Source organism: Zalophus californianus, chromosome X, assembly GCF_009762305.2.
Source record: "Zalophus californianus isolate mZalCal1 chromosome X, mZalCal1.pri.v2, whole genome shotgun sequence".
NCBI classification, from domain to species: Eukaryota; Metazoa; Chordata; class Mammalia; order Carnivora; family Otariidae; genus Zalophus; species Zalophus californianus.
The window spans coordinates 70,338,241-70,354,223 of NC_045612.1; the positions used below are offsets into that span (position 1 = coordinate 70,338,241).

Below are 15,983 nucleotides of genomic sequence, written 5' to 3' on the forward strand. Positions count from 1 at the left end.
AAATAACAAGTATTGGTGAAGATGTGGAAGAATTGGAACCCTCATACTTTGCTGATGTGAATGTGAACTGGTACCACCACTGTGGAAAACAAAGTTCCTATAAATGAGGCAGACTAAACTGTTTATGGTTCACCTTGGTCACCTTGCCCAGAATGTATGCTCTTTGTCATAAACTTCCTTGTGCCTGCAAGTCACCTTTCTACACATAGAGTTACCATATGACCCAGAAATTCTACTCCGAGGTGTGGAGCCAAGAAAAATGAAAACCTATCTACACAAAAACTTATACACAAATGCCCATAGCAGCATTTTTCTTTTTTTCTTTTAAAGATTTTATTTATTTATTTGAGAGAGAGAAAGAGAATGAGAGAGGGAGCACATGAGAGGGGAGAGGTCAGAGGGAGAAGCAGACTACCCGCTGAGCAGGGAGCCTGATGTGGGGCTCGATCCTGGGACTCCATGATCATGACATGGGCTGAAGGCAGACGCTTAACCAACTGAGCTACCCAGGCGCCCATAGCAGCATTTTTCTCATTAGCCAAAAAAGTAGAAATAACCCAGATGTCCATCAGCTGATGAATGGATAAAGAAAATTTGGTATTTACAGACAAGGGAATGTAATTTGGCCATAAAAAGGAAGAATGCACTGATATATGCTATAACACAGATGAACTGTGAACATATTATACTAGATGAAAGAAGCCAGTTACAAACCACATATTATATAATTCCATTTATATGAACGGTCAAAATCAGAGAAACCCATAGAAACAGAAAGTAGATTAGTGGTTGCCAGGGCCTAGGGATTGAAGAATGGTAGGAATGGGTAGTAACAGCTAATGGGTACAGAGTTTCTTTGTGGGGGGTGGTGAAAATGTTCTGAAATTCATTGTGGTAATGGTTGTACAACTCGGTATATACTAAAAGCTGTCAAATTGTACACTTTAAATAGAAGAATTGTATGTTATGTGAACATCAGTAAAGTTGCTTTTTTAAAAAGGTTTAAAACTATTTTTAATGGAGCTGTAGCCACTGATGACCAGCTGCAGATTTGGGAGTCGAATCAACTGTCAGTTGCTTCTGAGAAGTTAAAAAAGATAACAAAGAAAAGGTTTGGGGTCTCATAACCCAGAGGTTTCTCTCCCTTCAAGAGAGAAACTGAGAACAGTAAGATCAGAAACTGGATTGCAAGAAGGATGTATAGGTGGCCTGTAAGTGGGTAAATTTGGCAGGCTGAGAAGGGGAGGAGGAGATAGACAACTTATAACCTAAAGGAACAGAATTAGTGGGAAGGCAGAAGCTAAAGATGTAAGAAAGAGCTCATTGGTGATACACGGCCCTTAGAGCAATAGGGAAGAGGATCCAGTGCCTAGGTGGTAAAATTAGCCTCAAGGAAAAGGAGGAATATGAGGGAAGACATTGTCGGGTAAAGAAAAGAGGTAGAGGGGCGCCTCAGTGGCTCAGTCATTAAGCATCTGCCTTGGGCTCAGGTCATGATCCCAGGGTCCTGGGATCGAGCCCCGCATCAGGCTCCCTGCTCGGCTCTCCCTCTCCCTCTTCCCCTGCTTGTGTTCCCTCTCTTGCTGTCTCTCTCTCTCTGTCAAATAAATAAAATCTTTAAAAAAAATAAGAATAGAAAGAAACAGCAATTTTCATCAAAACAATATATATACAAAATATTAAAAAAAAGAAAAGAGGTAGAGGAATGCAATATTAAGAAATAATCTAGAAAGATACACATCAAACTGTCTGCCTCATACTTGACTGAGCTGGTTGAAGCTATGTGTAATGAATCAGCAGTCACCTCTGGAGAGGGAGTGGGGATGGAGAGAGATTTTTCACTTTTATTTGATAGACTTTTGGGTTTTTTATCTTTATTTTTTTAAAGATTTTATTTATTTATTTGAGAGAGCACAAGCAGGGGGAGCTACAGAGGGAGAGGAAGAAGCAGGCTCCCCGGCGAGCAGGGAGCCCGATGTAGGGTTCAATCCCAGGACCCCGGGACCATGACTGGAGCCAAAGGCAGATGCTTAACCGTCTGAGCCACCCAGGCAGCCCTTTGATAGACTTTTATATTTATTTGATTTTTTTAGCATCAAGAATGTACACTTGGGATGCCTGGGTGGCTCAGTTGGTTAAGTGTCTGCCTTCGGCTCCGGTCATGGTCCCGGGGTCCTAGGATCGAGCCCTGTGTCGGGCTCCCTGCCCGGCGGCGAGTCTGCTTCTCCCTCTGCCTGCAGCTTCCCCTGCTTGTGCTCTCTCTCTCTCTCTCCCTCTGACAAATAAATAAATAAATAAAATCTTTAGGGAAAAAAAAAGAATGTACACTCATTGTATTTATATTTAAAAAAATACACTAGATGCTGCAAGAAATGTAATTGTTTACGAACAAGAGGTGAAGCAAATAATTGCCAAGCTGCACAGAGGGAGTGGCACATATCGATCACTCAATAAATGTTTATAGAATTTGTTGAATTGGAGTCATAAGCATAAACTATAGAGGGAGCAATTGGCCTAACTTCTCAGTTTTCTCCAGCAGAACAGAGCAGAAAATACTAACAGTGGTTTATCCAAGGGCTTAAGGATTGACAAGGCAAAAATGACAAAGGTGTGAGGGAATTAAGTATGCTAATAAGAGTTTTTGAAATGACTAATCATATTCTCCAAGATGAGTAGTGAAGCAGATGAGGTCAAAAGATAAACTGGTGGACTTTGAAAATAGGAGGAAGACAAGGAAATGGGAGTTAAAATGAGAATAAAGAACAAGTTCGAAAGAAAGATAGAAAATTGTACACAGAAAAAGCAGTTCAGAGTTCAGGGTGTTAGAAGTAGAGCATTTCCAAGCACTTCCTTAGGCCCCAAAGCATGACTATGCCTAGAGATAACAGTGATGTGCACGTGGACATCACCGTTGTTCAAAAGGTGAAGACACTGTGATTTCAGAGAATTAGAAAGGTAACAGGGGGAAGGGGCAGGTCTCTTCAATACAGTAAACCCAGGGCGCCTGGGTGGCTCAGTCGGTTAGGTGTCTGCCTTCAGCTTGGGTCGTGATCCTGGGGTCCTGGGATCGAGCCCCACTGTCGGGCTCCTTGCTCAGCGGGGAGCCTGCTTCTCCCTCTCCCTCTGCTGCTCCCCCTGCTTGTGCTCTCTCTCTGTGTCAAATAAATAAATAAATAATCTTTTTAAAAAAAGATTCAATAAACCCTTTGCCCAACGTAGTGCCTGGTATACAGTAGGCTTTTATTTAACATTTTTTTTGAATGAGTGGACGTATATTATAGCACTGATCACAGTTATTTGTTTTCCTGTCTTCTTTCCCTACTGTGCAATATGCTCCTTGGGTCTTATTTCTGTATCTCTAGTGCCCAGTAGAGGTAGGAAGAGGTGCTTGAATCAAGATGTGAGTAAGCAAATGAATAGTGAACTGCAAAGAAAAATGACAGGGAAAGGGAGAGACAGAAAAACTTGTGAACCAGGTGCTGAAGTCCTTAAGGGCGATGAAAGAGTACCTCGCAGTAGGTCTCTAGCTAGGATGTTTGCTACTGTTTGAGTAGTATAAGCAAATGACATTGACTCAAAAGAGGCGAGATGCGAGATGGATGAGAGGAAAGAACACCGGATTTGGAAGTTGCAATAGGAGAAGGAATATTTCAGTTTCTCTTTCCCCCTCCTGTGAATTCTGGAGGAATTGGCACAGTGTGTTTTCTACTCTGTCCGCCCCCAACCCCCACCCAGTCTGTCACCTAGCCCTCTCATTTTTTTCCAACTATATCTTCCCTTGCTTCCTGATGCTCTTGTGCTTAGAATGCTTCAGTACCCTTTTTGCCAACCCCTCTGCCTCCAGACTTTCTCTCTTTGGCCTTCCATGCAACAGCAAAAATCAGAGTTCCTAAGCATCATTTTTCAGCAACATCAGTCCTTATACTTCTCCAGTGACTCCCATTGGACTGTCAAACCAAATGGAAATTTTCAGTCTTTAAGAGTGTCCACCATGTAGCCCTCACATGGAAGCTGTCCTCACTTGCAGTGGCCTTGATGTTTACACTGTGTACAAAATACCTTACCTTTTCCAAGGCTTCTAATTTACTCTTTTCTCTAGCCATCCAGAGCCCTCCTCATCAGAATTCCCTGAGGACTCGTTTTCTCTTCCTGGCTGTCCTTCAAACAGCTGTCCCAGAAACACCTGCCTTCCTTTATCCTTTTCTCTCTCCTAGTACAAAACACTCATGAATGTTTTATATATATGCTTTTCTTGTGTGTCAGTATGTGCTGCCCTCTCAATTCTACCCTAGAAGTGTCCCCCAAATCCATCTCTTCTTCCTTTCCCTCTCTGCCACTGGCCTGGATGGGTGCAAACGTCCCCTGGTAACCTTCAGTATATCCTATGCTATAGCCAGAGTATCTTTTCAAAATGGAAATCTGATCATTCCCCCAACACACGTACATGCATGGAAACACACAGACACACACAATGTTTGAGATGTTCCATACTCTTGAAGTAAAAGTCCCCGCTCATTAGCCTGCCTGGCGTATCTGGTCCCATGTGTCCTAACCCTGTTTTACTTCACTAGCCTCCCTCCCACCGCTGCCTGTTTCAAGCCGTCATACTCTTGTGTGTGCAGTTCCTTCTCTGAACCTTGCCTCCTACCAGTAACCCTCACAACCATTCCTGCTGCCAACTCCACTATCTTCACCCCACATGCCTGTAAATTTTTCCTACTCTTTCTTTTTTACTTCTTATTTTGAAATAATTATAGATTCAAAGAAGGTTGCAAAGAAACATACAAGAAAGTTCCAGCCTCCTCCAATGTTGACATCCTGCACAATTATAATTCAACATCAAAATCAAGAAGTTGGCGTTGGTACAATTCATAGAGCTTACTCAGTTTTCACCAATTATGCATGCACTCGTGTGTGTGTGTTTGTGTGTGGCTCTATGAGATTTTTATCACATGTGTAGCTTTGCATAATCAACCACCGCCACAATCAAGATATAGAACTGTCCCATCATCACAAGGCTGTCTCATAGTACTCTTTTATAGCCACACCCATCCCTAACTACTGGCAACCTCCAATCTGTTCTCCATCCCTCAAACTGTTATTTAACAAATGGTGTATAATGGAATCATGCAGTATAGATTTTGTATTGGCCTTTTTCACCCAGCATAATTCCTTTGAAAGCCATCCCAGTTTTTTTTTTTCATTTATCAATAGCATGTTTCTTTTTATTGATAAACACTATTCCAGTGGTATGGATATACCACAATTTGTTTAACCATTCACTTACTGAAGTACATCTAAGTGGCTTCCAGTTTGGATTGTTACAAATAAAGCTGCTGTGAATATTTGTGTACAAGTTCCTATATGAAAATAAGTCTTAATTTCTCTGGTATAAATGCCCAAGAAAGCGATTGCTGGGTCATATGGTAAGTCTATTTTTAATTTTGATGGGAACTGCCAAACTATTTTCCAAAGTGGCTATACCATTTTGCATTCCCACCCACAAGCTATGTGTGGTGTAGTTTCTCCACATCCTCACTAGCAGTTGATGTTATCATTATTTTTTCATGTTAGCCATTTTAATAGGTGGTTCACTGTAGTTCTTATCTTTTAAGACCTAAATCAAAAGTTACCTCTGTAGAGCCTTTTCTGACATCTTCTAGAAAAGTCAGTTACTCCCTTCTCTGTGCCATCTCTGATACTTCATTTATCATTGTATTTTAATTACTGATTAACATAGTATGAGCCTTCCCCTCTGTTCTGAGCCACATGGAGATAAGAGCTGTGTCATATTCATCTTTGTTCCTGCAGCATCTTGTACAGTTACGTGCTGGACATACAGAGGGCACTCAGGAAATAGGTGCAAAATGAGGGAAAGAATGAATGAGGAAACAGTCTTTCTTGCCTCCCCCTTCTTCCTGTTAAGCTATAAACCTCTACAGAACAGAAATCATGCCTTCTTCTGTGTCTCCTGATAGCAGCTAATAGGGTGCCCTGTACATGTAGATGCTCAATAAATGTTAGCTAACTATTCAGGTGGCTTATCTTCCCTCTGCATCAGGGGATAAGCACATGAAAGAGAATAGGCTTGAGTATTTCTCTATTAAGGATCATATGCCATAAGTTTTATAATATTCTTATAATTTCCACAATCACACAATATTTGTCTGCATAGATGAGAAATCAAAACAAAACAGTCTTTTGAGTCAAAGAATGCCTCTGCAGCTGAGCACTTTTCAATAGTTTCAATACCCTGGTTACATATGAATTTGGGAGAATAACATTTTATATCCCTTGAATTCTTTTTGCAGTTTTAGGAGGATCTGGAATTTTTCTGTTTTTGCTGCACTGCTATAATTTGACATGTTGATTATGACGGGGTCATTAACCCCAACATTTTTTATCACTTTCTGACTCTGCATTTTCTCAACTCTGAAGTATGTTAATTTGCACTTGTTTATATGTCTCTGTAAGAGTTACTCAGGCCCATGAGGACGGGTATATGTTTTGTCTGGAAACTAGATTGTAAGCCCCTTGAGAGGAGGGATCTTAGAACTCCTAAGAATGTATTCTGGACAGTGTCATTGTTCAATTAATGATAGTACTAGAAGCCTGACTAAGGTCATCTGTCACATTGACAACTTCCTTTTCATCTATGATGCTTCTAACTGTCAGGGGAAAAAAAGCTGTTACATTGATTTAATAGCACTGTATGATTCTACCCAAAATTATCCTTATTATTGCTCACTACAACGTGTTCTTTAGAGTGCTTTCAGATTTATAATTTTGGATCAATGGTTATCATGTCCTACTCTATAAGACTCTGGTTACATATGATTTAGGGAGGGCTACATTTCATAACCCAGAAGTCCTTTAGCATAATAGAAAGTAAGCTGATAACATCTATGCTTTCAAAGCATGTTAATTCTCTTCAGCAGTTTCCATTGATAACTAGATAATAAACTCCAAGTATGTTGACAATCTTAAATTATCAGAACTGTTCAGTATATATGTCTTACTTTCCCAGATTGTAAAATGGAGTAAATATGTATACTCTGTCCTGTGGCTGTTGAAGTTAAGTGAATATGAATATTTAAAGGAAGTTTGTGTTCTAAAGCATAAGGGTAAACTTGGTCCTTGGTAAGGTGAAAGTGGGGGGAATGTTTTTCCTGAATCGGGTTTTTTAAGGTATAATTTACATACAGTCTGATTCACCCTTTTTAGATGAAAAGTTTGATGACTTTGACAAGTTGGGTCTTTTTTTCCTTCACTATTTGCTGACTCAACTATACTTCCAACTGCCCCCCCACCACCACCACCCCTAGACCAAACTGATCTATCTTTTTCTGACATTTTCTATCCTTTCTCTTTTCTACAGTGTACTAAAGGAGGTATACATAGCCTTTAATCCCAAAGCAGTGGTCTTACAGCTGGGAGCTGATACGATTGCTGGGGATCCCATGTGCTCCTTTAACATGACTCCAGTGGGAATTGGCAAATGTCTTAAGTACATCCTTCAGTGGCAGTTGGCAACACTCATTTTGGGAGGAGGTGAGTACAAAGGAAGGTCACCAGGAGAATTTGCTGACCTTCTTCCACATTTTGTCCATTGACATGAGGAAAACTTGACTTTCTTAGATTGGATAATACCAACCTGCCTGTGATCCAGAAGGCTGAGTCAAAGAACTCTGCCCCCTTCACAATTCAGCATAAGGAAGTACTGTGACACACTTCTCCTCAGCTTGGCATGTGCATTGACTCCTTGGCACTCTGAAGTCTCAGTTTCACTTCTGAAGCAAAGGTCCTTTGGTTAAAGGTGCCATCAGATCTTATTAAGAATAGCAGATATTAACCTCAGTGGACTTCAATCCATCTTCTCTCAATATAGTTTTTGACTCTCAGTTCTAATAATCATCTTTTGGAAACATACCACTAAAATTCTAAGTCTACTCATACATAAGTAGTAAATACATGAATTAATTAAATATCTAAGCTGAATTCAAGAATAGCTTCTCCCCCTAACCCCCACCAAAAGAAGCATGGATTTGTTACAATAAAGCAAAATTGAGAGATCTAGAGTCTCTTGGGCATCCTTGCCTTCAGTGTGTACTGACATTTTGTATGACTTAACCAACAGAAAGCTGGGTCTATTCAATAGAAGCATTTACACATTTGTGAAAGGTACTTTCTACAACCTCAACTACCTTTGAAGATTCCTTGCTAAGAATCTTCTGACTATCCATCTGGCACAATCTTTATTTCACTGGGTGAATGGATTGGTGTGTTAAAATAACATGGTCAAGCAGATTGAGCTTAAAATGCATGTATTATGGAACAGCTAATAGTTTGTTGTTTTGTCAACCTGTTGTAAAAACCAAATTAGAGGAGGCTGTGGGAAGGCCTTATGAAAATGAATGAGTGTTCAACACAAATACACAAGCCTGGTCCTTTGGCAGCCTCAAATCCTAGAGGGATCAAAATTACAGGTGCTTACAAGAGGCAACCTCTTATGAAAAGCTGGCAAGACATCTATTAACCTCAACTCAGGGAAAAGATAAAATTGATAAGTACTGTATGACATATTACTTTCCTTGACAGCACTAAGGATGCTGATGATGATACAGGTACAGCTAAGGGGAAGAAAAAAGCCCTTTCCACAACATACATCTGCACAAATTCAACTTTTCTTTGTGGCTACTGCCTTTACTTGGCATTTTCAAAGTCTCTTTGCTTTCTCAGCCCAAAGTTTTGGCTTTTGGATATTTAACTTTTCTTCCGCAGTATGTGTATTCCTGAAAATTCCTGTATGTAAATGGAATTTTTGCAAATCAAATCATATTGTATATGTACCAGAGAGAGCTTACTACTTAAAATCTAAAGTGAATCTTTTTGAGATCAAATAGTCATAACCAATAAGTTGGAATAATCATAACCAATAAGTTGATCTTCTAAATTCAGATTTTTCACATCAGGAGTGTTTAAAGTAATAAGTGTAATATTTCACTTAAATTCTCAATCCCCAGTAACACATAGACAACTAGTGGAGATGGCCGTGTCCCCAAGCTTCATTGGACCCCACTGAGGCCTAAAAGACATTCCAAAATCCCCAGTATCCCTGACCTTTCAAGGAGAAAGGCTTTCAAGGCTTGAGAGAAAGGTGACCATATATCCCAATTTATACATGTTATCCCAGTGTTCCCTTTTACTGTTAAAATGTACCATTTGGACAATAAATTATATGGTTACCGTACCTAAAATAGACCAGCTTCTCTTTCCCTCAGGCTGCACTGAGGTTAGGAAATCAGTCCGTTTCATCCTCACACTCTTGGAATTTAGCTAAAGGCCAATGTTCTAATGCTTGCATGGCAGAACACATCTATTCAGTGCAAAAATATGCTGATTATTAGCCAGTATAATATGGCTGCTGGGTGACTGTGACAGAACCTGACGAGATGGGTCACAGCGTCAATCAACAGTCCCTTCCTCATCTCATTCTCTTTGATCTCTGCCACTAGGCCTGTGTTTGTGGAGAAAAGGAAAATGCTGATAATTAAAAGAAGGAAGTCTACGTCTGTCAGCATTTTCCATTTCTCTTTCCTGGATATTTCTAGGGCTATATCTGCCAATGGCTTTAACATACAAATTACATCCAGTAGCCATTTTACAGAATTGTTGAAAAACTCATCACAGAAACCTTGACATTGGGTAGGTTGCCCCAAGAGATCCGGGTTCCAGGGATCTCGATCTTACTGATGACTTGATGAAATGGAGGAGCTTGGAATCCTCGGATACATATTTGTTCAGAGATGAGGGCCTCTTTAATCTTTGCAGGCCTCAGACTTCCTAGTTCCACACTATGCATGGTCTGACTAGTCCACTAAAGTCCACCTACTAGGTGGTTCAAAAACATCATAAAGCGACGTTTAGGTGAAATTCTGCAAGTTGAAGTTGTCTTTTTAGCCCTTTTATTAAAACATTTTTCTCTCCTTCCTTACCCTCCTTCCCTCTCCTGCTGTTTTGTGACTGTTCTTTCCTAACTTCACAATTCTTGATGGAGACAGGAGGCTATAACCTTGCCAACACGGCTCGATGCTGGACATACTTGACCGGGGTCATCCTAGGGAAAACACTATCCTCTGAGATCCCAGATCATGAGGTAAGTAAGGCTCTGACAAGTCCTCTCTTCTTTAAGGGGAAGAGCTGAGTCATTCCACCTAATCAAAATCACGTCCTCACCACTCAATACCGTTTTGTTGAGAGACACTCCAATAACAATAACACACTGTCTTGGCAGAATAGTGGACTCTTGTTCCAAAATATCCAAGACCTTCTGCCTTTTTCTACAAGAGATCTCAAAGGCCAACTAACTTTAATTTCTCAATTAATTACAGAGAACTGTGGGAAGGGGTCACCTGTTCACACAAAGAACTCTTTGGAATATGTGCATATTTTCATCCCCTAGTCTCAAAACAGAAGGAGCAATTTTTAAAATGTATAAGCTGGGTTCTTGTCTATCTTTAAAAAGTCCCATAGGTGGTATGTCACACCTATGTTCTTTGGGGTTAGTCCTGGTCTTTCAGTTTTCTTTGACTAATGTAAAATTTAAGAAACACAGAATCACCACAAAGATGTGTCTGGTGTTTTTCCAGCAATTAGTGGCGCACAGAGGTTGGGGGAAGACCATCTAAAATGTGAAACTTCATTTGAACTTTTGCCATTTTCTCTAGTCAGATGAGATGGGCTATACGCTTTCTGAAGCAAAGATGTCTCTTTTAGCTTTCTCAAAACAGGTTAACAGAAAGCTGTCTGAGCCCAGTGAGTGTGCTGATTATCCCTTATGTGAAGGTGCACCCCTTCTCTTCCCACCCATCCCCACACCTGGCAGGAAGCATGTCATCACAGATCAAGATGTGTAGTTGTAGGGCTTAGATTGACTGTGTGGCTTATAATAAAACCAATGTGCGAACCAGTACCTGTAGCCCCACTTTCTCAAGCCATTCCCCGCAGAGATGGTACTTTGGGTATGTTTTGATTCCTGCCAGATGCAGGATCTGTACACTTGGGAGCATTATTCTTTTTAAAGTTACTATTAGTTTTTTAAAAATTAGAAACAACTTAAACTAATTCCCTTCCAATTTTCTTCTAACGACAAATGAAGTATAATATGTATCTCTGAAAAACCACATGTGTCTAGAATACAAATAGAAGGCATGCTATAATTTGAGGCAATTTGCTGGTGTCAGGGTTAATAGAAGTCTCTTTTCTTGACTTGACTTACCTTTGTTCAGTATTTGGAAGCTTTATGAAATATAAAGATAAGCGAACAAATTACATTTGTGAGCAAATGTAATCGCTGTTATTGCTGTGGGACTATCTCCGAATGCATTGTAATTTAAAGCATTGAGACTTTAAAAACTGATCAAGTTATGTCAAAAAGGAGTTTTAAACTGTAGGAGCTTGAATTGAGAACGAGTGTTCTGTTCCTAGGAAACAATGCAAATCCATAGATTCATCTGTCTTAAAAGGCTGATAAAATTTTAATAAAGATGAATACTGCCTCTGGTACCTGGAGAAGCTATGTGCCTGAATAGATAGGCTTTTGGCCTTATACATAGACATGTCCTGTCTTTATGCTGACATATTCTGCCAGATTAAATAATATACAATGTATGCAAATTGCCTAGCACAGTTCTTGGCACATAATAGGCACTTTTGAAATGCAAGTTTTCTCCTTCCCCTTTGCATGCTCCCAGCAACTCCTTATACCCAGACATTTATGACTTTGTCGTTCATAAATGTGTCCAAACCCTTTTTGAATCCCTTCTGTCATATCCTTCTGGTATAAGAGATGTGAGTCATCCAAGAAGGAACAAAGAAGAAAATTGAAATGACAGTCTTCCATGTACAATAAGATAACATTTTAATGAAAATTGCCAAAAATAGACTGCACAGTGTGAAGGCATATATAAGTTTTGTGCCACAATACACAGTTGCACACAAATATCCTTGTGGTTCTCTGTAATCAGATCAACAAATGGTGCATCAAAAAATATTTACTGAGCACCCATTGTGTGGCAGGCACCATGCTAGGTGTCTTGGAAGATGCAAAGACACTAAGACCTCATCTCATTTCTTACCTCAAGCAGCCTGGGAGGGAGGCTGGTATAAGTTCTAGAGAGACAAGTAGATACACAAATAATTATATTACAGAGCAGAGTAAGAACCACAGCATAGTAGGAACGATGATTGTGGAGATGTGCATCAAATATGAAAGGGATACAAAGGAGTGTACAAAATACCCTGCCTTCCAGGAGCCGAAAATATAATTGAGAAATCTAGTCAATGAAAAGGTCAAGATAGTGCAGCAGTCAGCTACAGTCTGGCTGACCCCCTCACTGTCTTCACTTTCAGTCTTGGGCTTGTGTTCTTCTGTGTCCTAGGATAATAATCTTCCTCCTCCAAATGTTCTTTCCCCATCTGTCTCTTGTCTTCCTAGGTGCAGCTTCAAGCCCTGTGCCTTTAAAAATCCCTTACCTAAGTATACCAAGGCCCTTTGAGCTCTTCCTTCACATCCATTTATTTCTTCATTCATTTAACAAATATTCATGGGGACCCTATTACTTGCCAGGCCCTATTCAAACTTGAATTCAGAGATACAAAGACAAGCAAAAGTAAACCCAGTGCCCTCAAAAATTTCACCATCTAATAAAGGCGACAGAACAATGTGCCAAAATCCAGGACAGTTGAGGAGAATAGAAGAAATGTTTCACCAAGACTTTGAACTGAATCTTGGAGGTTGATTGGGAGTTTGCCAGGTGAAGAAGAGCGAAAGACATTCTAGGCAAAGGGAACAAGGATTGGAAAAGACCTGGTGCCTCATGGGATGAGTGAGAAGTTTGATATGTAGTAGAACAGAATTTATGAGGGAAAGTGGGAAGAATTAAGGCTTGAATGAAAATTGGAGCCAGATTATGAAGAGACTTGAACACTGCACTAAAGAGTTTATTTATACTTTTTTTCTGTGAAACAGATGAACTTTGGTTTTTAGAAAGCTTACTCAATAGCATATGGAAGATAGATTGCAAAAGGGAGAGACTTGAGAAAGGCAAACCTGTAAAGAGGTTCAAGTACACTCCTATAACATAGTCTATACCATTCATTTGGTCATCTGTGTTTTGGTTGTCTGTATTCCCCCTCAGTGCTTAGCACAGTGTTAGCTGCCAACCTTGTTGGTGTTCATTCATTGAATGAACAACTTAATAAATGAGTGTTTGAATAATAAGCATCTCAACATTCACATTGGAAAACTTCTCTTTTTAAGATGGAAGAATTGGAAGGCTTTTTCTGGAAAGGCTTCCAGTAGCAAATACCCATCCTTTGCAAAAAGTACCAGATATCCCAGCTGTAGGAAACAGATGTGTCCATGGGAAAACACTAGATTGCCACTTGAGGGAAGGGAGTTGAGAAGACAAGCCCAGCACAAATATTATAAGTCATTAGTAGTGAGATTTCAATCATAGTGCTCATGAGATATAAAACCAGTGATGTCATAAAGCCAGTGATCAAGGAGTTAGTCCCAGCTCAGGAACTGGGGAGCCGGGCGTGGAATAAAGAAGCAATCCCATCTGGAAGAAGAGTTGGGCCCAGCTTGGAAAGCTGAGAGGAAGGAAACCTGCCCATATGCCTGGCTCAGGTATCTTTACCATAGAGAAAGCCCAAAGGTGGCATGAAGTCCCATACAAAGACCATTACATGGCTAATTTAGCAAATCACCCACTCTGTATAATAAAGTTTATGGACTATCATATATAAGAATGTTCTGTAATCCAGTAATACTATTTGGATCCTATGATCCAGGATAGAGTATGGCAGTTATGTTATATAATGTATGCATATATACATATATGTATATGTACAGACATATTAGGTATATGTATATGTCTGAATCAGATAGGTTTACTAACAAAATTTAGTGAATGAAAAATATTGACTTAACCAGACCACTTTTGATGGACTGGTTGGATAAACTATGCGTGACTCCTATGAGGGAATATATGTAGCCATTGAAAAGAATCAAGTAGATTTATATACAAGAGTGTTACTGATGTAAAACAGTCTTGCAGTGCATCTGTGGATTGCACTGAATCTGTAGATCGATTTGGGGAGGAATAACATCTTAACGATATTTGATCTTTCAATCCATGAATTTGCTATATCTCTCCATTTTCGTAAGTCTTAATTTCAAATTTTCGTTTATACTTTTCAGTGAACACTTCTTGCATAAATTCTGTTATATTTATCCCTAAGTATTTCATGATTTTAATGTTATTATAAATGATATTTTTAAATTTCAGTTTCTAATTGTTTGTTGCTAGAATATAGAAACCCAATTGATTTTATACTGATCTTGAATAATGTATCATTGCTAAACTCATTAGCTCTAGTAGCTTTTTGTAGATTCATTAGCATGTTTCATGTATACAAACATGTCATCTATGAATAAAGAAAGTTTTACTTATTCCTTTACAATCTTCATGACTTTTATTTCTTTTTCTTGCCTTATTACACCGGTTGGGACCTCCAATGTGATGTTAAATAGAAGTGGTTAGAGCAAACATCCTTGTCTTGTTCCTGATCATAGGGGGAAGCACTTAATCTTTTACTGTGAAGTGTGATGTTAGCTGTAGGTTTTTTCATAAATGTTCTTTATTAAGTTGAAGAAGATCCCTTCTATTCCTAATTTACTGAGAAGTTTTCTCACAAATGAGTGTTAAATTTTGTCAAATGCTTTTTTCCCCATCTATTGGAATGATCATATGGTGTCCTCTTATTCTGTTAATACAGTAAACTGCATTAATTGTTGTCTTTTTAAATGTTAAACAAACCTTGCATTGCTGGAACAAACCCTAGTTGGTCACGGTATATTATCCTCTTTATGTATTGCTGGATTCAGTTTCCTGAAATTTTCTAAAGGATTTTTTGTGTCAGTGTTGATGAGGGATGTTGACCTGTTGTTTTCTTGTAATGTCTTTGTCTGGTTTTGATATCAAGGCAATGCTGATCTTATAAAATGACTTGGGATGTGTCCCCACCTCCTCTCTTTTTCTGAAAGAGTTTATGTAAAATCGATACTATGTCTTACTTAAGTGTTTGATAGAATTCACCAGTGAAAACATTTGAGCCTGGAGTTTTCTTTGTGGGAAGGTGTTTAATTATGAATTCTATTTCTTTAATAGTTACATAACTGTTCAGATTTTCTATTTCTTCTGGCTTCCATGTTGATAATTTGTCTTTGAGGAATTTGCCCATTCACTTATAATATTATTTTATTATTGTTTGAATGTCTGTAGAAGCTGTAAGTGATAGCCCCTCTTTCATTCCTAGTATTGCTAATTTCTTTTTGTTTTTTCTGATCATTTTATCTTGTGACTTATCAGTTTTGTATTTTTTTCAAAGAACCAGCTTTTAGTTTCATTGACTTTATTTTTCTCTTTTCTATTTTATTATTTCTGCTCATATCTTTGTTATTCCCTTCCTTCTACTTACTTTGTATTGATTATTAGTTCTTTTTCTAGTCTCTTATGATAGAAACATAGTTTATTGATTTTAAACCTTTCTTCTTTTCTAATACAAGCATTTTATGCTATAAATATTCATCTAAGCATTGCTTTAGCAGCATCCCACAGATTTTGATGTTTCCATTTTCAGTTGCTTCAAAGTATTTTCTAATTTTCTTCTTTAACTGATGAGTTATTTAGAAGCATGGGTTTTTAAAAATTAATTTCCAAATATTTTAGGATTTTCCAGATGTCTTTCTGTTTACATTCATTTTAATTCTGTTGTGCTCAGAGAACATACTTTGCATGATTTCAGTCATTTTATATTTATTGGAATTTGTTTTACAGTCCAGGATATGATCTATCCTGATGAATGCTTCATGTGCAATTTGCAAAGAATGTGTATTTTCCTGTTATTGGACAGCA

General features: G+C 38.8%; 1 protein-coding gene across 4 annotated transcripts in view; it reads left to right on the forward strand.

Annotated features, from left to right (window-relative positions):
• HDAC8 (histone deacetylase 8) overlaps positions 1-15,983 on the forward strand; it is a 215,292-nt gene that overhangs the window by 81,709 nt on the left and 117,600 nt on the right. For 3 of the 4 annotated variants that reach the window (XM_027609557.1, XM_027609558.1, XM_027609560.1), the window contains 2 exons: positions 7,379-7,551; positions 10,062-10,156. In XM_027609557.1, coding sequence (XP_027465358.1) covers positions 7,379-7,551; positions 10,062-10,156 — 268 coding nt within the window. Of the gene's footprint in view, positions 1-7,378; positions 7,552-10,061; positions 10,157-12,496; positions 14,524-15,983 lie in introns of those variants that run through there. The other variant, XM_027609559.2, reaches the window with a different exon arrangement.